We start from the raw sequence: 27,104 nt of genomic DNA on the forward strand, positions 1-27,104 counted from the left end.
TTTTCATATCATTACAGTTGGTTATAAATATCTCAAAAATCATTTATACTTATCACTAGCTTCAAAATTATGATAGTTACTACACTTCCTCCTAAATTTTGTCATTCAATGTATAACTGAAGGAGCATTATTATTATAGATTTATTAATATTTTGATAATTGTATTTCAACATAACTGGTTTTTTGTAATTCTTGGTATTTTGTGCATTTGTAAACAATCTGAGAGTCCAGAAACCTACCTAGACTGCTAAAAGGTCCATGGCACAAAAAAAATGTTAAGAATTCCTAGACCCAAAGGCCGTATGAACAAACAGTACAACCATTTCCTGAAATCGAATGCGAATTTCCTGATGTTTCCCCAATTAGACCCTATAAAAAAGGTCGGCTGTATTGCAGACTTCTGGACTACGATTCCCAGAAGGTGGTGCTGCCCTGGGGCCTATCCAGAGTTAAGACAATAACTCCATCCAATAGTTCCTGTGCGGTCCTGACAGCCTACAATTCCCAACATGCATGGCGGCTGTTTATTCCTAAGGGACATTATGGACTCCGAGTTATTGCTGGGATCTGTAGTTGTTTCGTATAATATTGGGAGTTGGCTTGCCCTTATGGTATCTGAAGGTGGGCCTGAGAAAAAAAACAGACAAATACAGCAATTAAATAACCATGTCCCCTACATCCGCCCGTACCCGATCCGGATCCCGAGCGCGCGAGGGCGGAAGTGGTGGTGGCCCGCGCGGCCGGAAGTCCAGATCAGCTGATGGGGGAGGCGGCTCCGCAGCCGCCTAGAGGCCCCAGCCACCGAGCGCTTCGTCCCGGCCGTAAGTCTCGGAGACTGGCCAAGATCACCGCTTGCACCTCGCTTTTGGGCGAGGCTCGTTCCCGTCTCTTTTCCAGGCCTGAGATTTTCGCCCGGCACGGCCGCCCTGAGCGCCCCGGCCACCCCCAGCCCCGGCTCGCCCCTCAGGCCCCGGGCCTCCCCTCAACCCCCGGCCGGCGGCCGAGGCCCCGGATCCGCGGGGGGGGACCCGGCCCCGGGGGGTGCGGGCCCCATGGAGCTGATGTTCGCGGAGTGGGAGGACGGAGAGCGCTTCTCATTCGAGGATTCAGACCGTTTTGAGGAGGATTCGCTCTGTTCCTTCATCTCCGAGGCCGAGAGCCTCTGCCAGAACTGGCGGGGATGGCGCAAACAGTCAGCGGGGCCCAATTCCCCCACTGGCGGCGGTGGCGGAGGTGGCAGTGGCGGTACCAGAATGAGAGGTGAGAGTGAGATGGGGGGAAGAGGAGCAGCAGGCCCTGCTTGGGCCTCGCTCTGGAGCTGTCCGGGACCAGGAGCTGTCCCCGACCGAGAGCTGTCTTCAACCAGGGGAGGAGCGGGGAGCTGTCCCCAGCCGGGAGCTGTCCCCGACTGGAAGCTGTTCCAAGCTTAGAACAGACTTCAGGACTCGCTTTTCCGGCCTTCTTGGGGTGGGCTGGCTTCTCCACACGTGTGTGTATGTTTGCGCGCGCGTGCGAGCGCGCGCACGCTGTGGCAGGGAGATCCTGTGTTGGACAGAAACTAAATCTTCCGTCGCTCCTTTGCCTTAGAGATGGGATAAGGGAGAATTCCATCTTTGACTTGGGAATACTTAACTGAGTTCAGTCTGAGGCATACCGGAAAATAGAAGAGAATGTGGGTAGGGGGCTGATTGTGAATAAGTGACCACTTGTGGCGCGCCACCGCATTGCAAAATGCATTGGGAGCTTCTTGCTTTGGGGTGATGATCTCTGATCCCAGAAGCATTAAGATGGGATCCCACCCAGTGGAAAGTAGAGGTGAGCTGGCCTGCCTGCCAGAGATTCCATAGTTCATAGGTTTAGGCTTTGCTTCTGGCCATGTCAAACATCTGTCAGAAGCCAAGGCTGGGACTTGCCTGTGCCTTCCTCATGGCACAGTTTTTGTCCTGGTCCTCAGTGGAAGGTGGCTTTTTTCAGCAGTTGAGGAGTTTAAATTGTGTGATTCTACTCAGGCCTTTCCAAGAGTCCTGTTTTCCAAACTGGCTTGCGGAGATTTCTGGTACTCCTTTGGGACAGAGAGAAATTTACTTGTATCACTTTTTACAAGTGGTGGAGGGGTGGCATTCAGCTTCAGTTGAAGAGGACGTATGTTCTGTGTACACACACACACACACACACACACAGATCATAGGCAGTTTTACTGTGGGTCTTATGTGGCCTTTCGGCTTCTTTCATATTTGAATATATAAGTCTTGAGGCTTAGTGCCCCCACACTTTGAGGGAAGTAACAAGTCATGGTGAGGAGGATTTTTAATATATTGGTATTATTTTCCTGGTCAGGTTAAAATCTGGGAAAACATGCCGTATTCCCCCAAACCCCCCACTTTAGTCATTCATAAAATAAAGGGCTGGGTACAGTGGCTTGCGCCTGTAATCCCAGTACTTTGTGAGGCTGAGACAGGTGGATCACTTGTGGTCAGGAGTTCGAGACCAGCTTGGCCAACATGGTGAAACCCTGTCTCTACTAAAAATACAAAAAAAATCGCTGGGTGTGGTGGCACATGCTTGTAATCTCAGCTACTCGGGAAGCTGAGGTGGGAGGAAAGCTTGAACCCGGGTGGTGGAGGTTGTGGTGAGCTGAGATGGCACCAGTGTACTCCAGCCTGAGTGACAGAGTGAGACTTCATCTCAAAATAAAAAAATAAAAATCTAAAAATAAAGGGATTAACTTTTTTTAAAAAAAATTCTTTTTCATTCTATTATTTCATGATCTATTATTGTGACTGGCAATTTTGTGAGATGTACAGTTTGTCATGTTATCACTGCTTTTTGATTAAAACACTGTGGAAAACCTTGACTGGTAATTCCATCTTAGTCCAGTGATTCCAGTTGCAGCAGCAGCTAGGTCCCCTGGGATAACTCTCTCCCCATGATGGTTTCCAGTGTGGAAAGTCGTCATTTAGGTGTGCCAAAAGGGGTCTGGCTTCTCATGTTTCTTCAGGTTCCTTCTGGACTCTGGCTTATCTTTCCTCCTTAGCTAGGGACCTAGAGTCATCCAGAGTAAAAGGGATTTAAAAAAAAAAAGCAGTCAGAAGCAAGAATGCCAGAGGAGAGACATTAATCATGTAATTTGAATTTAAAATGCTCGTGGAATATGGAAAATTTGGTGCTGAGCCATGTGGACAGGGTTACTTGCTAGGGTCTTGGAACGCACCTCTCTGGCTAGGAGTTTCTTAGGATATCTCTCGTAGCTTCTGTTCTAGACCTTAGGTGTAGCCAGCTGTGGTCTGGGGATTGTCCAGCTCCCCTTTCTCATATGGAGGTTAGTGTATCCTGATAGGGGGGTCCCTAGGACCTTCATCCAGGTCTCCTCTTTCTTGCATAGTAAAGGTGAGGCCCAGGATGTGGCACTGGCATGAGTGCCAAGAAACCATGGCCCTTTTCATTTCCTATTCTCTTTCCCTTGATCCCAACCATTGTTTGCAAAGATGGACTGGTGATCCCATTGGTGGAGCTGTCAGCAAAGCAGGTGGCATTTCACATCCCATTTGAAGTGGTGGAGAAAGTTTACCCACCGGTGCCTGAGCAGCTACAGCTCCGAATTGCTTTTTGGAGCTTTCCTGAGAATGAAGAGGACATTCGGTGAGGCTAAAGAACTGATGGTGGGGAGTGGGGTCCTAATACTCCACACTGTCTGCTGGGTTTCCCGTAGAACAAAGAAGACATTGTATTTGGGGCAGTGGTGAGAGGAAGACAAGGGAGGGATTGCTTGGGATTTTCCCTCTGAGAAGGAGTGAGGCTGGGGAGAGTGCACAGGGCATTGTGGTCTCCGACAGGGTCTGCCAAAGGTTATTTGCTGAGTTGTGGCTATGTCCTCTTATTCACCCCCAGGCTGTATTCATGCCTGGCCAATGGCAGTGCGGATGAGTTTCAGAGAGGGGATCAGCTCTTCCGCATGAGGGCTGTGAAGGACCCATTGCAGATAGGTGAGTGACCCATCATGCCATGTGGCACACCCTGCTCCTCTCATCCCCTGGGTTGTGAATTAAGGACACACTGCAAGAAGCTGGAGCATGTTGTCTGAATAACTGCAGGGCCAGGGTCAAGGGCAGAGACCCAGGTCTCAACAGCTCTCCCTGACCAAGCCCCCGTTTCTCCCCAGGATTCCACCTGAGTGCTACAGTGGTGCCACCTCAGATGGTCCCTCCCAAAGGGGCTTACAATGTGGCTGTGATGTTTGACCGCTGCCGGGTCACTTCCTGCAGCTGTACCTGTGGGGCTGGGGCCAAATGGTGCACCCATGTCGTGGCACTCTGTCTCTTCCGCATCCACAACGTGAGGCCCTCCCAATTTATCCCGGCCCTATCCTACGCTCCATCCCCCCCTTCTCTGCTGCATGCCTGGCTACAATGTGAGCCCCCTCGCCTCCCCTACTCTGCCTTTCTGTCCCCAGCTCCAGCACCAGCTCTCCTGTTCTCAAGATTGTTCCATTTTCCTCTGTGTCCCCTTCAGGCTTCTGCAGTCTGCCTTCGAGCCCCAGTCTCAGAGTCCCTGTCCCGGCTACAGAGGGACCAGCTGCAGAAGTTTGCTCAGTACCTCATTAGTGAACTCCCTCAGCAGGTGGGTGAGGTCGGCACACCCTCCTGTAATTAGCTCTTGGCCAGGCTGCATAGCAGCCTTTCTGTTAGGCCCAGGCCTCCATGGGTTCACCTATGCTGTGTTCTGTTTGCCTTTGTCTCTTTCTCCCTCAGATCCTCCCCACAGCTCAGCGTCTCCTGGACGAACTCCTGTCTTCCCAGTCAACAGCCATCAATACAGTGTGTGGAGCTCCAGGTGAGTGCGGTGAGAAAGATGGGCAGTAGGAAGAACGCAAGCTTGTAGTGCAGAGCGCCACTTACTCAAAGCTTGCTATTGTCAGGCGAATCCAGGCCCCTATCTCTAGATGACTGACTGCCTGTTATCCTCAGACCCCACAGCAGGGCCCTCGGCGTCAGACCAGAGTACTTGGTATCTGGATGAATCGACACTCACTGACAACATCAAGAAGACCCTACACAAGTTCTGTGGTCCTTCCCCTGTGGTCTTCAGGTACGTCAGATTTCTGCATACCTGTGTCTGTGGTGGAGGGGGAGCGTCCCTCAGGCTGATGACAGATCCTTTCTTCTATTCATGCCTTTGACTCCCACCTTTTATTCCCTGAACTGGCATAGTGCCTGGCACACAGTTGTCACTAATGAATCAGTGGGTGATGATGAACTTGTACAATCACAGAGTGGTCTGCTCTTACCTAGGTAGAGCAAGAGTTCTTTTTCTTCCTTTATAGATCAGAAAATGGAGGCAGAGAAAAATTAAGAATTTTTATAGCTGAGGGCAGTGGCTCACACCTGTAATCCCAGAACTTTGGGAGGCTGTGGCGGGTGGGTCACCTGAGGTCAGGAGTTTGAGACTAGCCTGGCCAACATGGTGAAACCTTGTCTCTACTAAAAATACAAAAAATTAGCCAGGCGTGGTAGCACGTGTCTGTAATCCCAGCTACTCAGGAGGCTGAGGCAGGAGAATTGCTTGAACCTGGAAGGCAGAGGTTGCAGTGAGCTGAGATTGTGCCATTGCACTCCAGCCTGGGTGACAGAGCGAGACTCTGTCTCAAAAAATATATATATAATTTTTGTAACAGATGTCCTTTTCACTCTATCTTCTGTATTTTGGGGCTAGAAGCCCTTTTCATTCAGCCCCATCTTAGCATCATGGTTTTCTGTTCCCCTGCTTTTACAGTGATGTGAACTCCATGTATCTGTCTTCCACGGAGCCGCCGGCCGCTGCTGAATGGGCATGTCTGCTGCGCCCTCTGAGGGGCCGTGAACCAGAGGGTGTCTGGAACCTGCTGAGCATCGTTCGGGAGATGTTCAAGCGAAGGGACAGCAATGCTGCCCCCTTGTTGGAAATTCTCACTGACCAGTGCCTCACCTATGAGCAGGTAATTGCCCAGTGTTGGGGAGCCCTGTAGTGGCTCATTCTCTCCCTCCCCTCGCCTCATCCTTCTCTTGCTGAAAGGGACTCTGGGAGGGATACTCTATTTTTCTCTGAGCTCTCAGGTGCAGCTCACAGCCTTCTTTGTCTCCAGATAACAGGTTGGTGGTATAGCGTGCGCACCTCAGCCTCACACAGCAGTGCCAGTGGGCACACGGGTCGTAGCAACGGGCAGTCAGAGGTGGCAGCCCATGCCTGTGCCAGTATGTGTGACGAGATGGTCACACTGTGGAGGCTGGCTGTGCTGGACCCTGCACTCAGCCCTCAGCGGTGAGTCTCCCCTGAACCTCACCGCAGAACTGAGCCTGGGCCAGTTCAGGACAGACTGAACCTTCATCTCCTTGTTTGCAGGGACGTACTATGATTTTAGTCCTTGGGAAACGGGAGGTGCTGAGTACTAATGTTACCAGTGATTTATGAGTCCTTTTCTGAGAGGCTTTCATCCTTCCCTCCCTAAATAACACCCAGTTTTCAAAATTCCCTGGCGGGTGTTTCAGTGATACCTATGGGGCTGGCTTAAGAAGTAATTTCCCGTGTCCTTTCTTTGTACACCTCTTTGGGGTGTACGCCTACCCCATGCCCATCCTTTCCCATTAACCCCCCAGCAGCCTCCCGCCCTTTGTTCCCACAGGCGCCGGGAACTATGTGCGCAGCTGCGGCAGTGGCAGCTGAAGGTGATTGAGAATGTCAAGCGGGGCCAACACAAGAAGACGCTGGAGCGGCTCTTCCCTGGCTTCCGGCCAGCGGTGGAGGCCTGCTACTTCAACTGGGAAGAGGCCTACCCACTTCCCGGTGTCACCTACAGTGGCACTGACAGGAAGCTGGCACTGTGCTGGGCCCGGGCCCTGCCCTCTCGGCCAGGTGTCTCCCGCTCTGGGGGCCTGGAGGAATCCCGGGACCGGCCCCGACCCCTTCCTGCTGAGCCAGCTGTGCGGCCCAAGGAGCCTGGGACCAAGCGCAAGGGCTTGGGTGATGGGGTCCCCTCATCACAGCGGGGTCCCCGCCGCCTCTCAGCTGAAGGGGGAGATAAAGCTCTGCATAAGATGGGTCCGGGTGGGGGCAAAGCCAAAGCACTGGGTGGGGCTGGCAGTGGGAGCAAGGGCTCAGCAGGTGGTGGGAGCAAGCGACGGCTGAGCAGCGAAGACAGCTCCCTGGAGCCAGACCTGGCTGAGATGAGCCTGGATGACAGCAGCCTGGCCCTGGGCGCAGAGGCCAGCACCTTTGGGGGATTCCCTGAGAGTCCCCCACCCTGTCCTCCCCACGGTGGCTCCCGAGGCCCTTCTACTTTCCTTCCTGAGCCCCCAGATACTTACGAAGAAGATGGTGGTGTGTACTTCTCAGAAGGGCCTGAGCCTCCCACAGTCTCTGCCGGCCCCCCTGGCCTACTGCCTGGGGAAATCTGTACCCGGGACGACCTCCCTTCTACAGATGAGAGTGGCAGTGGGCTCCCCAAAGCCAAAGAGGCAGCCCCTGCAGTTGGAGAGGAGGATGATGACTACCAGGCATACTATCTGAATGCCCAGGATGGGGCTGGGGGCGAGGAAGAGAAAGCCGAGGGCGGGGCTGGGGAGGAGCACGACCTGTTTGCTGGGCTGAAGCCACTGGAACAGGAGAGCCGCATGGAGGTGAGGGGATGGAAGGAGGGAAGGCTGGGTGCTTCTTAGCCACAGCTGGGAGGGGCCATCTAGCTCTAGTTGGGAGTGTCGGGACCATTAGCAGGACTGTGAGAATCCTGTTGCAGGTACCCAATTGGCCTCCCTATTTTCAGTCCACTCTCTTAACTGCTTCCACATGATTTTCCTGAAAGGCGATGGTGTCACTGTGCTGCTTAAAACCCTTCAGTGGGTTCCTATTGCCCTTAGGATAAAATGAAAGTCCTTGGCATGACCTATGAGGCTACACTTGATCTGGTCTTTGCCTGCTTTACCAGCCTCACTTGGCTGCTCTGTTCCTCGCACTCCAATTAGCTGAACCACTCCTGTATCTGCCATGCTCTCTCGCCTACAGGATTTTGGACAGTTTAGCCTTTCTGCCTGGAATGTTTTTCCCTGTTAGCCCATGTTCCTCCTTCAGGTCTCAGGGATCTTAAAGATCACTTCCTCTAGGGAGTCTCTGATACTGTCCCTGTGCCTCAAGATATCCCACCCACTTCCCCTTGACCTTTCCCCATAATAGCTGGCATCATGGTGGCATGTGTGTTTATATGTCTGTGTTTCTAACCGAACAGAGCTCTTGTGGAGCAGCATAGGGCCTGGGATATAGCAAGTGCTCAAGGAATGTTGGCTGCATGAGTGAGCATGATATCCTGCCCCTGGAGACTTCAACCTGTCTCGTCCCATGTCCTCTCTCCAGGTACTGTTTGCCTGTGCTGAAGCCCTGCATGCACATGGCTATAGCAGTGAGGCCTCCCGCCTCACTGTGGAGCTTGCCCAGGATCTACTAGCCAACCCACCCGACCTCAAGGTAGAGCCGCCCCCTGCCAAGGTGAGAGAGACCTCCTTCCTCTATCTTCCCCTCCCCTGTTTACCCCCAACCTGCTCCCATGCCCCACCCCAAGTAAGAGCCTCCTTCTACCTCCACCAAAGTAAGTCAGAATCATCTGCCTGTCTCCTATGCTTCTTCCCTCTCTAGGGCAAGAAGAACAAGGTGTCCACAAGCCGTCAGACCTGGGTGGCTACCAACACCCTGAGCAAGGCGGCCTTCCTGTTGACAGTGTTAAGTGAGCGTCCAGAGCACCACAACCTGGCCTTCCGAGTTGGCATGTTTGCCTTGGAGCTACAGAGGCCTCCAGCTTCTACCAAGGCCTTGGAGGTCAGAGGCTTCATCTCAGCATTATACTTCAGTCTCTTTAGAGGCTTGCACCTTGATCTCTATTGAGGCACTGGAGGTCTGAGCTCCTTCCTGTGCCCTCAGGTGAAGCTGGCATACCAGGAGTCTGAGGTGGCTGCCTTGCTCAAGAAGATCCCTCTGGGTCCAAGCGAGATGAGTACCATGCGGTGCCGGGCAGAGGAGCTTCGGGAGGGGACACTCTGTGACTATCGACCTGTGTTGCCTCTCATGTTGGCCAGTTTCATCTTTGACGTTCTCTGTGCTCCAGGTATGGTGCCTGACCCTATAGTAAGTGGGGAACTGGGGTAGGGGTACCTTTCTTTAAGAAAAACCAAGAGCCCCAAGGTTCTGAATCCCTTCAGGACCCATCAGGCAGCTTCATGGGTAGGTCTGTGATGATGAGGGTCTTGGGTTCCCTTGCATTTTTTCCCATGTGTGATACTTCTGTCTGCCTGACTTACCCCAACTTTTATACAGTGGTTTCTCCTACAGGTTCCCGGCCCCCAAGTCGCAACTGGAACAGTGAGACACCTGGGGATGAGGAGCTGGGATTTGAAGCAGCAGTTGCTGCCTTGGGTGAGTCTGTCAATGTCTTGAGCACATCCATGAGCTAAGCCTGGTTCAGGTCTTGAAGGACATGAAACCTGTCCCTTGTTCTGAAGGGCTGTATGGTAATGGGAAAGTCAAGATGACATGTGTGAGCTAACTAGTGCCTCTAAGATAGGAATTCCGGGCAAAAATGTGTGCTATATGGCTGGGCATGGTGGCTCATGCTTGTAATCCTAGCACTTTGGGAGGCTGAAGCAGGAGGATCATTTGAGCTCAGGAGATCAAGACCAGCCTGGGCAACATAGCAAGACCTCATCTCTACTAAAAATAAAATAAGTACCCAGGTGTGGAGGCACACGCCTGTGCTGCCAGCTACTCCGGAGGCTGAAGTGGGAGGATTGCTTCAGCTTGGAGATTGAGGCTGCAATGAACCGTGATTGCCCTCCAGCCCAGGCAAGAGTGAAACCTTGTCTCAAAAAAAAAAAAAAAAAATTGTGTGCTATGGGTGTTGTGTATTGTCAGGGCAGCAAAACAAAAATCTAGGGAAAGGGCAGAGGGAAGTGGTAGAATATGGACTGTGGGTTAAAAGGCCAGTAGGTCCTAGACCAGGGAACACCATGAGTAAACACACAATGCAATCAAATTTTCATGAGAGTGAGGAGCCCAGCTTCCCTAAAGTGGTAAGTACCTGCTGGGTAATCAGATTGGACCCGGTTATGAAGGTTTTGAAAAGTACACCAGAGCTTAGGCTGGATGTAATAGTCAACGAGGACTTCTATAGGTGATGTGGGTTGGACTAAGGGAACCCCTTACCTCATATGCTGATGGCTAGGGAACCCTGGCCCTCTTGCCTTTGCTGTCTTGGGAATTATGACTACTCTTAATCCCCATAAGGCCTTCTTACTCACAGGCATGAAAACAACAGTGAGCGAGGCAGAACATCCCCTCCTATGTGAAGGCACACGTCGGGAGAAGGGTGATCTGGCATTAGCACTAATGATCACTTACAAGGACGACCAGGCCAAGCTTAAGAAGGTAAGAGACTGGGGCCAGGCGCGGTGGCTTACATCTGTAATCCCAGCACTTTGGGAGGCCGAGGCGGGTGGATCACCTGAGCCCAGGAGTTTGAGACAAGCCTGGGCAACATGGCGAAACCCTGTCTCTACCAAAAGATACCAAAAATTAGCAGCTGGGCGTGGTGGTACGTGCCTGCAGTCCCAGCTACTTGGGAGGCTGAGGTGGGAGGATTGCTTAAACTTAATAGGCAGAGGTTGCAATGAGCCGGGTTCGTGCCACTGTGCTCCAGCCTGGGCCACTAAGCGAGACCCCGTCTCAAAAAAAAAAGTAAGGGATTGAGGTACTGGGCCTTTGACAGGCAGAGAAAGAGAGCATATTTTACTACCTTTCTCAGGGAGTTTCCAGTACAATGAGAAAAGTGCTATTTTGGGCTGGGTGCAGTGGCTCATGCCTGTAATCTCAGCACTTTGGGAAGCAGAGGCGGGAGGATCGTTTGAGACCAACCTGGCCAACATAGTGAGACCCTGTCTCTACAAAAAATTAGAAAATTAGCTGGGCATGGTGGCGCTCGCCTGTAGTCCCAGCTACTCGGGAGGCTGAGGTGGGAGGATTGCTTGAGCCCAGGAGTTTGAGGCTACAGTGAGCTATAATCATACCACTGCACTCCAGCCTGGGCAACAGAGCGAGACCCTGTCTCTTAAAAAAAAAAAAAAGAAGAAGAAGAAAAAAAGAAAAGTGCTGTTCTGGCCATAGGAGGTAAGTAGGAAATCTTGGGGACATCTCATAAAGAATAAGAGAAGACCAATGGTTCTTATAGGAGTGTTTGGGCATGGGGTGGAAGAAGACAAGCAGAGAGCATAAAGTCATTTATTTGCTTATTTCAGTATTTATTGACTATCAGAATATTCCGCCTTGTGGTGTTATGGAGGATACCGAGATATGTTGGGGTTGAATAAGTTACGAACAAAACACATGTAAGCCAGAAGGTCATCCTGTAGTTGTAACTGGGGAAGGCTCCCTGAGGACATAGCAATTGGCTCTTTCAAGGAGAAAGGAAGGTAATAGAAGTCAGGAGATAAAGGGTATCCTGTCACTGCTTCTCTGGAGGTCATTGCTTCTGTCTTCCAGATCTTAGACAAACTCTTGGACCGAGAGAGCCAGACACATAAGCCACAGACGCTGAGTTCTTTCTACTCATCTAGCCGCCCAGCCACAGCCAGCCAGAGGTCTCCTTCAAAGCACGGGGGCCCATCTGCCCCAGGGGCCCTGCAGCCACTGACCTCAGGCTCTGCAGGGCCTGCTCAGCCAGGGAGTGTGGCAGGGGCTGGGCCAGACCCCACTGAGGGCTTCACAGAGAAGAATGTGCCTGGTGAGGTGGGGGCACTGGGCAGGGGGGATGAATGGTGTGGAGCTATGTTGGGGTCTCCTTTCCTGGGCTCATCCCAACGTCCTGTTTTCCTCACCTAGAGAGTTCCCCACATTCCCCCTGTGAGGGTCTTCCATCTGAGGCAGCTTTGACCCCAAGGCCAGAGGGGAAGGTTCCAAGCCGCTTGGCACTTGGCAGTCGTGGAGGCTATAATGGACGGGGATGGGGCTCCCCAGGACGGCCTAAGAAGAAGCACACAGGTAGGACAGCCTGTGGGCTAGCATAGAGGGAAGGATAATCCTGGGACCTCTGACTTCTGAGACTGATTTGTCTTGCGGGGGGCGGTTAGGCATGGCCAGCATTGACAGCAGTGCCCCTGAAACAACATCGGATAGCTCCCCAACCTTAAGCCGGAGACCACTTCGAGGGGGCTGGGCCCCCACCTCCTGGGGTCGAGGACAGGACAGTGACAGCATTAGCAGCTCTTCTTCGGACTCCCTGGGCTCCTCATCCTCCAGTGGAAGTCGTCGGGCCAGTGCCAGTGGAGGAGCCCGGGCAAAGACCGTTGAAGTTGGCAGGTCAGTGGGAAGAACTTCCCATCTTCCCTGATCTGGCCTACCCTCAGAGCCACATCCCTAGTGCAATCCAACCATTGTTCCCCAGCATCCTCACTTTCCCTGGTCCTTCCCAATCTACCTGAACACCCATTTCAAAGAAACCCCAACCCCCGTCCCTACCCCATTGCCCCTTCAGGTACAAGGGCCGCCGCCCCGAGAGTCATGCCCCCCATGTACCCAATCAGCCATCAGAGGCAGCTGCACACTTCTACTTCGAGCTGGCGAAGACAGTGCTGATCAAGGCAGGGGGCAACAGCAGCACTTCCATTTTCACACATCCATCTTCCTCAGGGGGCCACCAGGGTCCTCACCGCAACCTGCACCTTTGCGCCTTCGAGATTGGGCTTTATGCCCTTGGCCTGCACAACTTTGTTTCTCCCAACTGGCTCTCACGTACTTATTCTTCCCACGTTTCCTGGATTACAGGTAAACCATGTGACCTGACTTGGGTATGGGAGGGGGATTAATTGGTGGGGATAAGAGCCTTATCTTTGTGGGATTACCGATCTGATAAAAGAGACATCATTCTCACACCCCAGTGGTGCCCATGCTAACCCCACTCTGCCCTTCTCTCCTTTTCCCTAAGGCCAGGCCATGGAGATAGGCAGCGCAGCCCTGACTATACTGGTAGAATGCTGGGATGGGCACCTGACGCCCCCTGAAGTTGCATCCTTGGCTGACAGGGCATCACGGGCAAGAGACTCCAATATGGTGAGGGCAGCAGCAGAGCTGGCCCTGAGCTGCCTGCCCCATGCCCATGCATTGAACCCTAATGAGATCCAGCGGGCCCTGGTGCAGTGCAAGGAGCAGGTATTTCTATGGGCAATCTGGGAACCTCCTCTGGGGCATCTGGGCAGGGAGGTTGGGCATGGGAAAGCTAAGGGCCCAGCTCTTGATTCCCATTTCCTGGAGTTTGCAGATGATCATTTGTCCTCTCATGGTGACATTTTACATGTTAATGTGTGCTTTCACACCAATCTTTCCTTTAGCTCACAACTCAAAGGTTAGGTTTCTCTGTTTTATAGATAAGGAAATGCAGGTCTACAGTTTAGGGACCAAGGTGATCACTCAGGATAGAAAACTTAGGGAAGGCCTCATACATATAGGACTTGAATGGGAGGGGCCTGTTAAATTAGTTTGAAACTGGGACTATAACCTGGGTCTTGACTCATTTTGGTCAGAATTTATTCAGTGTCTGTGAAACACTCATTGCTCTGATACGGACTCTAAGCATTGACACTGACATCTGATGCCTCCCTGGGAATGAGACAGCTCTGAGGGAGACACTGGAATGTCATCTGATACCATCCATGTGGTAAGGGCCTTTTCCCCTTAACACTCTGTGCCCCTCTCTTCTAGGACAACCTGATGTTGGAGAAGGCCTGCATGGCAGTGGAAGAGGCGGCTAAGGGTGGGGGCGTGTACCCTGAAGTGTTGTTTGAGGTTGCTCACCAGTGGTTCTGGCTATATGAGCAAACTGCAGGTGGCTCATCCACAGCCCGTGAAGGGGCTACAAGCTGTAGTGCCAGTGGGATCAGGGCATCTGGGGAGGCTGGGCGGGGTCTGACTGAAGGTAGAGGGGGCCCAGGGACTGAACCAGTTACAGTGGCGGCGGCAGCGGTGACAGCAGCAGCCACAGTGGTGCCCGTCATCTCGGTTGGGTCCAGTTTATACCCGGGTCCAGGACTGGGGCATGGCCACTCCCCTGGCCTGCACCCGTACACTGCTCTACAGCCCCACCTGCCCTGTAGCCCTCAGTACCTTACTCACCCAGCTCACCCCGCCCACCCCATGCCTCACATGCCCCGGCCTGCCGTCTTCCCTGTGCCCAGCTCTGCATACCCACAGGTGAGACCAGTGTTCTGCTCTGGGGTGAGATATGTGGGAATAATACTGGGAATTCATAGGGGGTTGGAGTGGGGCACTCTGGGAGTATAATTGGGCTGTCCAAGAGTCCTGGTGAGGTGGTGGGAACCTGGGGGACCCAGCCCAACTAGAAATGACAGTTGGGCACGGTGGCTCATGCTTATAATCCCAGCACTTCAGGAGGCTGAGGTGAGTGGATCACTAAAGGTCAGGAGTTCGAGACCAGCCTGGCTAACATGGTGAAACCCGGTCTATACCAAAAATTAGCTGGGTGCACGCCTGTAATCCAGCTACTCGGGAGGCTGAGACAGAACTGGTTGAACCTGGAAGGTGGAGGTTGCAGTGAGCTGAGGTCGTGCCACTGCACTCGAGACCTCATCTCAAAATAAATGAATAAATAAAAATAAATGTCAGGATAGCAGCTTGTGGGGGTGAAGGAGGAGAGCTACATCCTAATGGAACTTGGCATCTTCCCTCTGTTCTTCTCCCTGCCCCTAGGGTGTGCATCCTGCATTCCTGGGGGCTCAGTACCCTTATTCAGTGACTCCTCCCTCACTTGCTGCTACTGCTGTGTCTTTCCCCGTCCCTTCCATGGCACCCATCACAGTACATCCCTACCACACAGAGCCAGGGCTTCCACTGCCCACAAGTGTGGCCTGTGAGTTGTGGGGCCAGGGAACAGGTGAATGGAGGGGAGGCACACTGGGCAGGGGAGGTAGGGAGGGACTCTTCTCTGCCTCTTTTTGGGCTCCGAGTTCCTCACATGGCTCTCATCCCACTCTTAGTGAGCAGTGTCCATCCAGCATCCACGTTTCCGGCCATCCAGGGTGCGTCGCTGCCTGCCCTGACCACACAGCCCAGCCCTCTGGTGAGCGGAGGTTTTCCACCGCCCGAGGAGGAGACGCACAGTCAGCCAGTCAGTCCCCACAGCCTGCACCACCTGCACGCTGCCTACCGTGTCGGTGAGAGGAGGTCTCTTTCTGTGCTCTTACCTGCAGTTGTGGCAGTGGCTCTTCAGAGGACCCCTCCTCTAGCTCTTAATTTGTTTACTGTGGGGTCAGGTGCCAGGTTGGGGTAAAGGGTGAAGAGAATACACCCTACCATGTGCCCACCCTTATCTCCCAGGAATGCTGGCACTGGAGATGCTGGGTCGCCGGGCACACAACGATCACCCCAACAACTTCTCCCGCTCCCCCCCCTACACTGATGATGTCAAATGGTTGCTGGGGCTGGCAGCAAAGCTGGGTAACACCTCCCCTCCCTAGGACCATTGCCCGCCCCCCACCTGCTCTCCCTACCTTCCTTATCCCAGACCTCCTTCCTAGCTCTTGCTCAGAGTTGAGGCCTTGGTCGGGTATGTGTGCGTGCGCGGGGGGGGCAGAGGGTTACCTCAGCTCCTGGGGTGGAGGGAGGCTCTCTGCCAGGCCAGAGCTGAGATATGTAAGTCGGGTCCCTAGGGCAGAGGTGGCCACCCCCGTCTCATGCCCCTCCCCCTGCCCCCCAGGAGTGAACTACGTGCACCAGTTCTGTGTGGGGGCAGCCAAGGGGGTGCTGAGCCCGTTTGTGCTGCAGGAGATCGTCATGGAGACGCTGCAGCGGCTGAGTCCCGCTCATGCCCACAACCACCTGCGTGCCCCGGCCTTCCACCAACTGGTGCAACGCTGCCAGCAGGCATACATGCAGGTGACAACCCAGAGTATACAGCAGGGTAGAGCACTTCCTGGGTGGTCTAGGACCAGAGGGAAGGGAGGCAGGACCTGGTTCTGTGCTTTGTACTAAGGCTCATCCTGCGCACATCCTCCTCCAGTACATCCACCACCGCTTGATTCACCTGACCCCTGCGGACTACGACGACTTTGTGAATGCGATCCGGAGCGCCCGCAGCGCCTTCTGCCTGACGCCCATGGGCATGATGCAGTTCAACGACATCCTGCAGAACCTCAAGCGCAGCAAACAGACCAAGGAGCTGTGGCAGCGGGTCTCACTAGAGATGGCCACCTTCTCCCCCTGAGTCTTTTACCCCTAGGGTCCTATACAGGGACGCAGGCCTGTGGCTATGGGGGCCCCTCACACAGAGGGAATGAATCTTGGCTGGACAGATCATCCTCACTCAGTTCCCTGGTAGCCCAGACTGACAGCTGCTGTTGGGCTGTAGCTGTGGGCCAAGATGTCTCAGACCCTAGAAGCCTAGGGCTAGGGGAGACAGCCCTGTCTGGGAGGGGGCGTTGGGTGGCCTCTGGTATTTATTTGGCATTTATAAATATATAAACTCCTTTTTTACTCTAGTTGACCTGGGCCTTTCCCTTCTTTCCCTCCATGTGTCTGACACTTGCTTTAGTCTAGGTTTTTCTCACTCCAGTGAGGCAGACAAAACAGAAAAATAAGGATGTTTATTAAGGACTTTTCTAGCCCACAGCTAGGACTCACTTAGCTCTATGAGCCATTCTCCGACCTCATCCCCATTCAATGTGAATGACATTAGGGAGGCCGGGCCACAGGTAGATCCCACTGCCTGACAAAAGGGGCCATAGCAAAGGGTCCCTCCCATAGCCAGGTATAGATACACTGCTGTGGATGAAGAGGGAAATCTCATTGGACTAATACATTCCTCCACACCCTGCCTGGACCCTTTTACTCCTACCCACCTCCCAAGATGATAGGTCAAAGGTACCTAGTACTATGATGTGGGGTACCAAAGGAAGCCCCTTTATTAGGCCCAAGAACTATGGGAAAAGGATACCCTTCCCTTCTCAGCCATCTCAGGCCTGGGGGCTACTGAGGTAGACAGGGAGGGGCCAGGCCACTCTAATCCCCCTTGTGGGCCCTGGTCTGGGCTTGCCCCATAGGGAAGCAGGGGGTATTTTGCTGGTACAGGAGGCTGGGACATCAGCCCAGACTGGAATGCTGCAGTTCTTCCCGAAGCCACGAGGGCACTGGCTGTCCAAGCCGGCTCAGCAGCTTCGACAGCTCCAAATTATGGTTCCGGAAAAAATCCGTAAGGAAAAGACGGGACTGACAGGAGAAAAATGAAGGCAGAAATGGTAAGGAGTGGGACACTACTTGGACACAGAATCAGATCCTGGAAGTGGAGTGGGATCCCCTGCCCCTGGCTTTACTTACCTCAGCGTCCATATCTGGGTACCTCCGGCCTTTGCTCCGGCCTAGACAGCGAGTCTTACCACCTTCAAGTCCCTGGCACCAAAATCCCTTATCGTCATCAAACCTGCTCAACAGGAAGAGGCCATGAGGTGGCAGGGAGAAGAGAAACTCAAGTTCCATAAATGCACAACACCCCTCCCTACCCACAGGGACACGTCTCTCCTTTTGAGACAGAGTAAATCCATGTCTCTAACAAACATGGTCAACCTGCTTCCCCATTTCCCAGAGTACTCCTCCCCTGGGTCATGCTCTCCCACCTGAGGGTCCGTGTGTAGTTCAGAAAGGGTGTGATACCCAGGAACTTCTGGATGCTCTCCATTGAGGCTGCTGGGTTGGTACGCAGCTCTTGCCCATCCACAATCAGCAACTAAAGGGACAGGGATGTGGTTCCCTCTATATTCCTAAGAAGCCTCTGGGCTGAAGGGAAGAAGAGGGGAAGGGGAACGCCATTGAGGGCTCTTGGAGGGATTATACCTGTCCAGAGGGGTAGTAAGTCAGCCAGCGCTGTAGATGGGTAGAATAGTAGCCAGGGACAAGACAGCGGTTCTGTAGGGAGCGCAGTGCCAGAGGGGTCTGGGAGGAGGCTGAAATCACCTGATAGAAGGTATAGTTCAGAGCAACTGGGTCTCCATGGGCTCGCTGATGCTGAAGGACAAAGAGAAGGAAGATGAAGGACTGGTGATTTGACAGTATTATTCTGCCCTTATGCATGGTCTGGTGACAGCACAGTATAGGCATGTGTCCCTAAAGCACTAGTTAAGTTTCTCTACCCTCACTCCTTTCTCCCTCTCTAGCAGTCACTGCACCACCCCCCAACCTTTAGCCCCATTGTGTCCCTAGCTTCAGGCAGACCTGGTACCAGGAGTAGGCCCTGTCAGCAGGGTTGGTGAGCACAGTGATGATCTTGGCTCGTGGCAGGAGGGCAGCCCCCCGCCGTGGCACAACCTCTGAGTCAAAATAGGTGGCACTTTTTTCAAATAGGAAATCAGTGCTGGCATTGGAAGGAACAGGGAAGAAATCCATGTACCTAGGAAGTAGCACAGAAGAGAGAGAAGCAGAAAAATATGCAGAGTGAAGTGGCCAGAAGTCTGTTGAGGGAAGCTGGAATGGGGTATTTTGGGGGAAGGGAACATTCCTCTGAGAAACATTCAAATGGGGCCCAGTCTCACCAGTCAATACCCTTGTGGTAATTAGGGCCGTTGAAGAACTGAATCTCCTCAAATGTACTGGGGCTAGGGAAGCTGCTAGTTACAGCTGGGTGCAGGCTCAGGAAGAAGTGAATAGCCGTAGTCCCTAAATGGGAGAGAAAGGCCACTATGGGAAGGAAGCCAGCTCAACAGCATGAGCTTGAAGGAAGTGAAAAAATAACCACTCGGGGTAGGAAAATCCCCTTTGGCCAAACTACAATGATAGGAGGCCCAGGGAAGGGCTAAAAGAGTAATTCTCAGCTTTGACTGCACTAGAATGACTTGTGGATCTTGTAAAAACTCCACAGATGATTCTGATACACAACCAGGATTAAGAATCACCACCTCAAGAGATTGGATCAATGAGGGGTGGGTATAAAGGGAGTTCCTTTCTTTCTCTCTCTTAAAAATTCAAATTAGGGCACGGTGGCTTATACCTGTAATTCCAGCACTTTGGGAGGCCAATGCAGGTGGCTCACTTGAGGTCAGGAGTTCAAGACCAGCCTGGCCAACATGGTGAAACCCCGTCTCTACTAAAAATACAAAAATTAGCCAGGCGTAGTGGCATGTGCCTGTAATCCCAGCTACTGCGAAGGCTGAGGCAGGAGAATTGCTTGAACCCTGGAGGTGGAGGTTCCAGTGAGCTGAGATGGTGCTGTTGCACCCCAGCCTGGGCGAAGAAGCAAGACTCCGTCTCAAAAAAAAAAAGAAAAAAAACAAATAAAAATACTTTTTTCATCCCTGTGATTACCTGGAGAGAGAAGAGAGTTCCTTGACAAAAGGATTCTTTGGGTTTAAGGCAAGGCAAGAGAAGTTAGCTAATGATATTTCACCTGTTTTCTGGGGTCCCACAATGAGGAACTTTGGGAGCCGATCACAGGTTTTCTCCTTGGACCAGATATCTTTGTGCCTCTTGTCATCACAGGGATTCTGAAGGCAGGGCCAAGAATCAGTTAAGGTCTTTTTTTTTTTTTGAGATGGAGTGTCACTCTGTTGCCCAGGCTGGAGTACAGTGGGTGATCTCGGCTCACTGCAACCTGGGTTCAAGCGATTCTCCTGCCTCAGCCTCCCAAGCAGCTGGGACTACAGGTGCATGCTACGACGCCCGGCTGATTTTTTTGTATTTTTAGTAGAGATGGAGTTTCACCGTGTTAGCCAGGATGGTCTCGATCTCCTGAACTTGTGATCTGCCCGCCTTGGCCTCCCAAAGTGCTGGAATTACAGGTGTGAGGCACTGCGCCTGGCTGGCCTAGTCTGGTCTTAAACCCCTACCCCCAACTGGGTGCGATGGCTCATGCCTGTAATCCCAACACTTTGGGAGGCCGAGGTGGGCAGATCACCTGCCATCAGGAATTTGAGACCAGTCTGGCCAACGTGGCGAAACCCCGTTTCTACTAAAAATAACAAGAAATTAGCCAGGCGTGGTGGTGGGCACCTGTAATCCTAGCTACTGGGGAAGCTGCGGCAGGAGAATCACTTGAACCCGGGAGGTGGAGGTTGCAGTAAGTGGAGATTGTGCCAGTGCACTCCAGCCTGGGTGACACAGTGATCTGTCTTGAAAAAAAAACAAACAAACAAGAAAACCCCACCCCTATCATGTCTCTCGTCAGCCTGAGCTCCACCTTTACCTGCCAAAGGGGACTTTGCTCCTGAGGGAAAAGTTCAAAGTACTTCTGTGCAAGTGGGACAGGAGGAAGGGTCTGTAGGCGCAGCCGTGTCCAACACTGGAGGAAGCGCACCAAGCTCTCAAAGGTGTATAGGCCCAGCCGGTCATTTCCGTAATTGGACAAATGGGTCATAAAGATGCTGATCTGCAAGGGGGTGCCTGCATGTCAGATTTGGAGAGCCTATCCCACCTCTGAAATAGCCTTGGTGAGTAAAGGTCCCAGCCTGCAAACACCTTGGCTCTACAATCTTCTAGCCCTTCCTCTTGGCACCTTACCGGATTAAGCAGCACTGTCAGAAAGAGCTCGCCACCTCGGATGCTTCGGTCTAGTTCACGAGAGCCTCCAGGATACTCATTATAGAAGATTGTGTGAGTGAAGAGGCCACATGTCTGCCGGGGCAGCACCTGGAAGGAAAAGAATATGAGATCTGAAAGATAGAATGAGAAGTAGATGAAGGACACTGGGATTTAGAAAGGACTCAGTCTGAACTTATACCAATAAAGCTCTTACTAATGGTGTTAAATTTTTTCATCCTTCTATCCCTTCTTATGTACTCCCATACTTGGACTGGCAATTGACAGAACATAGGTCAATGCATGTTGAAAGCTGTTTAAATGTGAGAGTTTGATTCAAGTTTGTATTGAGAGTCCTCACCATAATGCCATTGTGAATGAAGCCACGGCGGTAGCGGGCAGGGCGGAGATGGGGATACTCCTCAGTGCTGGTCACCTGGATGCCCCACACGGATTTCCAGGCCTCATAGAGCTGCGTGTGGATGGGGTACACGCCCGAGTGGTGGGGGGCCACAGCATACCCCAGATCCGTGGGAATCCCATGCTCCTGGGAATGGCATAGACTCTCACCGACCTCGTGAGGTTTGGGGAGTGGTGGGTAAAGAGGGTGGGGAAGCCTCCACAGAAAGAAAAACGCAAAGGGTAGGAAAAGGGTAGCCCATTAGGGGAAGGTTGAAAAGGAAGCATGGCTGGGAGAAAGTATGGGGAAAGAGATCCAAGGGTCTCACCAGAGCAAACTGTTTGTTGAGCCTCATCTGGTCAGCCAGCACGGAGCGATTGTGGAACAGGTGTGGCTGCATGTGGCTCCACATGTGGGGGAACCACCAGAACTCTCTGCGGTGCTTCAGCAGCATGTCGTCCCCTGCATCCTCCTCCTCTGTCCCTATGACCACACGCTGACCACTGACCACAGCCAGTCAGCCCCTGTTCCTGCCTTTGTTTTGTAACAACACTGACCAACTTCCATCCCTGGGACAACCCTACTGATCCTTGACTAAGACTTTCTATTTGCCCCATTGCCAATTTGCCCTCCAGCCACCCATGTGAACCTAAATTCATGCCCACTGGCTCCTCACGGTAGTCTGACCCCAAACCTTGACCCTTTTCTCCAACTTGTCTGTCCATGGAGGTAGACAGTAAAGGGACAGATCAAACTATGATATGCTGAAGGAGCAGGAGAATAAGCTCACCAGTATGATAGAACTTGCCCGAGAAGCCCAAGTTGAAGGTGAAGTTGGGGACTAAGGTCCTGAGTTTGTTCTGGGTGGTCAACAGAGCCTGGGAAGAGTAGCAGGGACATGAGAAATCAGGAGAGCCGACTGAACAGGTAATAACACGAGAAGTAGTATTCTTCCTGCTTGGAAAGGCAGAGAGTATACCTATGACAAGCTAAGAATCAAGGGAGTCTGACAGGCCAGAGTGTGAATAACTTTTAAGAAGAAATTTAAGTGACAAGACTGACCTCAACATCAGCCACCTTCATGCGGGTCCCTTCCTTGCCCACAAAGATGTCATCAATGTCTACCAAGATGTAGCGGTCAAGGTCCAGGCAGAGGCGCTTGCCAGTGAGGTATGCAACAGCATCGACGAAGATCAGTTTGTGGAGCCAGAAGGAAAGGCCGTGGCCAAAGAGCACCCGCTGGATGCCATCATGAAGCCCCAGGTCCTGTACCACAGTGGGAAGACGGGACCGACGAGGAACCGGTCCTGTCACCAGGGGCTCAGCTGGCCGAAGGCTGGCAAGAAGCACTGGTTCGTATGTACTATGATTGGATTGGAAGATGGTCCAGTCATCACCAGGCAGTGGGCCTGGTTCTAGGCGGCTGGGGCGTGTGAGATGCAGTAGGGGGGCAGAAGGATTCACTTGGTAGTCCCGGAGCCCCAAGTTTGAGTGTAAAAAAAGGGGAAAGCCCTTGAGCTGGGCACTCAGTAGGCTGTGTTCGTGGGCTCGGAAAAAGCCAATGATGCCCACACCATACTCCACACAGTACCGGTCTAACAGTTCCCGACTCCAGGCATCCAGGTTGACATACTTGAGCAGGTTCTCATAAATGACCAAGACATAGCGGCCATGGGTATTATCAGTCAATGTGGGCATGTCCCCTCGGCCAGGTGCCAGCTCAGTGCTATACTGAAAACGACTAGACTCCAGGATGGCCACAATTTCCTGCCCCAGCTGTGAGTATGCACTTTCCACAAACACAAGGACCACTGGTTCAGTTCGAGCTGTCTCTGGAGGCCTGGGAGGCCGAGGTGGAACTGGAGGCCGTGCAGGGCCAGGACCAGCTGCCCCACTGCTGCTGCAGTCTCCCAAAGGCAGGGGCAAGGGTTCCTTGGCCTTAGGGCTGGTGGACACATAGTAAGCCAGGAAGCCCATGGAGCCCAGGCTGAAAGCGATCAGCAGCAGTATGAGGCGGTGCAGTTCCAGCTGCCGAGCTGGGCGTACTACCTTCCACAACTGGAGCATGGCGGGGGGAGGAAAAGAGGGGGGAATGGGGACCCCCTTAGGGGATGGGAGGTAGGAGTTCTATAGGCTAGGACTGTCTTGGAAGGGTAGAAGGATAGGAAAATAGGGGAAAGGGATTCCCTCAGGGGCTGTTTCCTTAAGAGGTGGCAATGAGTCACCTTAGTATAGGGTAAAGGAGGTAGAGGGGGAAGCAGGGGGCCACTATACAGAGACCACTAGTCTCAGGTCACCATGGCCCCCTGGCCCATGGCTTCAGGCTGCAAATCTTGCCAGGCTCTCCCCTTGGCCCTGGCTGAGTGCCTCACATCAAAGGTCAGTAAAGTTCAACCTCTGGCCCGCCTACCTGTAAGAGAGAAATCAGTGGGTTACTCCTCCCTCTGAAACTGTCATTAATCCATTCTCCTCCCTATCCCATCTCTCTTACCTCCTGCTTACTGGCTAATCTGTTCTCAAAAAAAAAAAAAAAAAAAAAAGCTCCTGTAGGAGAACACAAGCTGAGTCCTATACCTTAGCTTCACAGCTTGTTCCCTTTCCCTTTCTTAGATAACCAAATGAATGTCCAAATTCTCCTCTCTAAGCAAAGCTCAGAATGGAGCAGTATATGCAAATACTAGAAGGGAACAAATTTCCCATCAACAAGAGGCTAAACATCCTAGAAGGCTAAAAACAGGCCTGCTCTGAAAGGAGTTCCTAGCCCGTGACTGAGCAGTTGGCCAGCGAGCAACAGCTCTGATCTTTCCGTGAGGAAGCCCCTTTCAGGGGCTTTTTTTCAGAAAGCCCCAGAATTCCCCAGAAGTCCCATGCTCAAACGAAATATCAGATAAGAAGGAACGCATGAGTCTGTTAATCTTCCTCATCGATCAAACCCAACATCACAGCCAACAGCATTAACGAACTTGCAGTCAGGCGGACACTATGGTGAGGGAGTTCAAAAGGAAAGAGTGATCCTCATGATAGCTAATCATTCTACCAGTTTCCAAACCCAGAACTTAGGGACTCCCTTACCCGTTGCTTGTGAAACATTACCTGCCCCTGACCTCCACCTCAACTATGCCAGTCAGGAGAGGAGATAAAAATATAACCCCAGAGCAGGCCACATACTGGGCGCTGAGAAAAGCCAGACAGCTGAGTCCACTCTAGTTCTCCTTCCTAACTTAGCCAAAGTGGTTCTACAACTCTATTCTTGAACAGCTCAGAAGAATCCCTGAACTAGCCTGGAGAGACATGAGGTATTGAAGCCAGTTACACAAATAGGACAACTTGAGTAAGGACTGGATGACAGAGAACAATAGGAACTTAAGTCATATCCGGCCAATGACAGAAAGAAAGAGTCAACACAGTGTGATCAGAAAACACAGTTTTAAGGAAGCCTAATTTTGGGGACCTCTTTTTTTATAATTTTTGAGATGGAGTCTTGCTCTGTCACTCAGAATTGGTGGTGTGATCATTGCCTACTGCAGCCTTGAACTCCTGGGCTCAAGTGATCCTCCTACCTCAGCCTCTCATGTAGGTGAGACTACAGCTGTGCACCACCACGCCCTACTAATTTTTAATTTTTTAGAGATGGGGCCTTGTTATGTTGCCCAGGCTGTTGAACTCCTGGGCTCATGCAATCTTCCCGCCTCAGCCTCTTATGTTCTTTTTCTTAAATCGACTGCTTCTATAAGTTTTATTGTCACTATCCTCACCTCAGCCTCCTCATAAGGCTGGCAATCTGTCTCTACCACTCACCCCCATATACACACATCTCAGGGGTGATAAGGCAGAGCTGGGGTCTTTCAGAATTGACAGAGATGATTTAAAAACAGTTCAGGCCAGGCATGGTGCCCCACACCTGTAATCCTAGTGCCGTGGAAGGCCAAGGCAGGCCGATCACCTGAGGTCACGAGTTTGAGACCAGCCTGGCCAACACGATGAAACCCCATCTCTACTGCAAATACAAAAATTAGCTGGGCATGGTGGTGGGCGCCTGTAGTCCCAGCTACTCGGTAGGCTGAAGCTGGAGAATCACCTGAACCCGGGAGGTGGACATTGCGGTGAGCTGAGATCGCACCACTACACTCCAGCCTGGGTGACAGAGTGAGACTCTGGCAAAAAAAATAAAATAAATAAAAACAGTTCGACTTTGGCCTAGGTAAAACTAACGACATGAGAGCTGGGGGAGAGGATCAAAATGGTGACGGGAAGGGGTGAATGCTAAGAATTTGATGTAACTTTAAAGAAAACATCGTAGCGAGGAGGTCACTGACGGGAAGTATGTACTCAGGGTATATCACCCCAAATTTGAGAACTTACAACTTGCCAGCCATTCTTCTAAGAGCTTTACATATATTTAATCCTCACACCAGCCCTAAGAGGTAGGGAAGAGGTACATGCTCCATTATCCCCATTTCACATATGAGTAACCTGAAGCCCAGAGAAGCTTAGAAACTTGCCCAGAATCACACAGCTCAGTCGGTGGGAGGGCTGGGATTCGCCGTCAGGCCTGTCAAGCTCCAGAGCCGCGTTCTTGGCCGCTGCATTTTAGCTTCATACCTGGAAGCAGCAGCAAGGTTTAGGGAAGGGGCACCGTGGGCACCGCAGGCCGGGGCCAGTGAACACTGAGGGCCAGCAGGGCTGGGCGAGGTGGGTGTGTGCCGGGCGGGAGGTCTCAGAGAAGGGCGAAGCCAAACGGGGGCCGGGCCTGGGCTGGGGGAGGCCGGGACGGCCAGAGTAGCGGCGCAGAGGCTGCGGGCGGGGGCGCCGAGGGGGCTGGGGGCTGGCGGGTGGAGGGGCCCCACCGAGGGGAGACGCGGGCACAGGTGGATGCGAAGAGCGCCCCGGATATGGGACACCAAAGGGGAAGGAACCACGGGCGCGCGGAGGCGACTCCAGAGTGACATCGAGACAGGGTCTGGGCTGGGAGAACCCTGCGGGGAGGAGGGAGGTTCTAAGGGGAGCTAGGCGGCTCTGAGGGAGGCCGGCGGAAGGAACCCGGGGCGCGGCGCGAGCTGGGGCGCGGCGCGAGCTGGACCGCCCGGGACGACCCTGCGGGTGGTGAAGGTGGCAACACTCGAGGGAGTCTGTGGGAGGGAGTCTATGGGGGGGCGGACTGAACGCGACGGTGGGCGGGTGGGGGGTCTCCTCAAAGGCGGCTCACCCGGAGGACTGGGCGGCGTCCCCGCTGTCCCCGGGCTTCGCCGCGTCCCGGGGCTGCCCGGCTTCCCTGCTCTCGGGGCCACTGGCCGCGTCGCGGCTGCTCCGCCATCTCTGAGAGAACGCTCTGCCGCAGCCTGGCCCAACCACCGCTCCCACCGGGGAGGCGGCGCGCCGCCGCTCGTGGCACCCGCTCGGGTCCACCGGCTCCAACCCGGGCAGCCGCGCGACCTCGGTGCCAGGACACCAAGAGGCCCTCCACAGTGCCTAGCCGAGCTGCAGCCTCCGAGACCGCGGGCTCCGCGCCCCGCCCGCGAAAGCGCACCCCCGCCTCCCCGCACGATGGCACCGCCCGCCGAGCGTCGGGCAAAGCTGCTCCGGAACAGGGGCGGGCTCAGGCCCGGGCTCATCCACTGAGCCCCGCGGAGGGGGAGCCGGGCCGGCCCACTCAGGGAGGGGAGGGAACGGAGCGGTCCAGCCAGGGGCGGGGCAAGGGGCGGGGTGCTCCCAGGGCACCCACTCTCCCTCCTCGCCCCGCCTCCGCAGCACCGAGCGCTGGTTGGAGGCTGAGGAGTTTATGAGGAAGTTTTTTTGTTTTTTTTTTTTTGAGTGGGAGTCTCACTCTGTCGCCAGGGCTGGAGTGCAGTGGCGCGATCTCGGCTCACTGCAACCTCCGCCTTACGGGTTCAAGCCATTCTCCTGCCTCAGCCTCCTGAGTAGCTGGGATTACAGGCGCCCGCCACTACGCCCAGCTAATTTTTTGTATTTTTAATAGGGACGGGGTTTCACCATGTTGGCCAGGCTGGTCTCCAACTCCTGACCTCGTGATTCGCCCGCCTCGGCCTCCCAGGTGCTGGGATTACAGGCATGAGGAAGTTTTATTCTCAAAAGGACCCAAAGGGAGCAGGAGAAGGTACCTCTCTCCAAC

General features: G+C 53.2%; 2 protein-coding genes across 11 annotated transcripts; one reads left to right on the forward strand and one right to left on the reverse strand.

Moving 5' to 3' along the window:
- The first annotated feature begins 769 nt into the window (after positions 1 to 769).
- Positions 770 to 16,553, forward strand: ZSWIM8 (zinc finger SWIM-type containing 8). 8 transcript variants are annotated; one of them, XM_012460182.2, is made up of 26 exons: positions 770 to 1,260; positions 3,486 to 3,639; positions 3,889 to 3,983; positions 4,160 to 4,332; positions 4,510 to 4,617; positions 4,749 to 4,830; positions 4,965 to 5,085; positions 5,770 to 5,971; positions 6,119 to 6,294; positions 6,656 to 7,649; positions 8,377 to 8,508; positions 8,656 to 8,835; positions 8,938 to 9,121; positions 9,331 to 9,429; positions 10,313 to 10,437; positions 11,548 to 11,788; positions 11,887 to 12,045; positions 12,135 to 12,363; positions 12,539 to 12,828; positions 12,989 to 13,212; positions 13,762 to 14,250; positions 14,767 to 14,950; positions 15,054 to 15,230; positions 15,394 to 15,513; positions 15,773 to 15,951; positions 16,076 to 16,553. In XM_012460182.2, exons 1-26 carry the CDS (start codon positions 1,053 to 1,055, stop codon positions 16,277 to 16,279), a joined length of 5,529 nt encoding a protein of 1,842 aa, XP_012315605.1. In that variant the 5' UTR covers positions 770 to 1,052; the 3' UTR covers positions 16,280 to 16,553. The 8 variants fall into 8 exon arrangements, with proteins under 8 accessions (XP_012315605.1, XP_012315607.1, XP_012315606.1 ...); XM_012460184.2 differs by having other exon boundaries at positions 14,767 to 14,926; XM_012460183.2 differs by having other exon boundaries at positions 9,346 to 9,429.
- A 90-nt stretch (positions 16,554 to 16,643) lies between these two features.
- NDST2 (N-deacetylase and N-sulfotransferase 2) lies at positions 16,644 to 26,525 on the reverse strand. 3 transcript variants are annotated; one of them, XM_064374319.1, is made up of 15 exons: positions 26,181 to 26,525; positions 25,477 to 25,576; positions 22,037 to 23,384; positions 21,765 to 21,852; positions 21,303 to 21,457; positions 20,936 to 21,121; positions 20,557 to 20,685; positions 20,243 to 20,425; positions 19,448 to 19,544; positions 18,597 to 18,720; positions 18,280 to 18,454; positions 17,902 to 18,072; positions 17,685 to 17,794; positions 17,389 to 17,491; positions 16,644 to 17,280 (listed from the first exon to the last, which is right to left on the reverse strand). In XM_064374319.1, the coding sequence occupies exons 3-15, from the start codon at positions 23,039 to 23,041 to the stop codon at positions 17,155 to 17,157; spliced, it is 2,652 nt and encodes an 883-aa protein (XP_064230389.1). In that variant the 5' UTR covers positions 23,042 to 23,384; positions 25,477 to 25,576; positions 26,181 to 26,525; the 3' UTR covers positions 16,644 to 17,154. The 3 variants fall into 3 exon arrangements, with proteins under 3 accessions (XP_064230389.1, XP_012315610.2, XP_012315611.2); XM_012460188.3 differs by having other exon boundaries at positions 17,215 to 17,280; positions 17,722 to 17,794; XM_012460187.3 differs by lacking the exons at positions 25,477 to 25,576; positions 26,181 to 26,525 and having other exon boundaries at positions 22,037 to 25,470.
- Positions 26,526 to 27,104: the final 579 nt, after the last annotated feature.

Source organism: Aotus nancymaae, unplaced genomic scaffold, assembly GCF_030222135.1.
Source record: "Aotus nancymaae isolate 86718 unplaced genomic scaffold, 86718_ANA_hifiasm-v0.15.2.pri h1tg000010l, whole genome shotgun sequence".
Taxonomy (NCBI): domain Eukaryota; kingdom Metazoa; phylum Chordata; class Mammalia; order Primates; family Aotidae; genus Aotus; species Aotus nancymaae.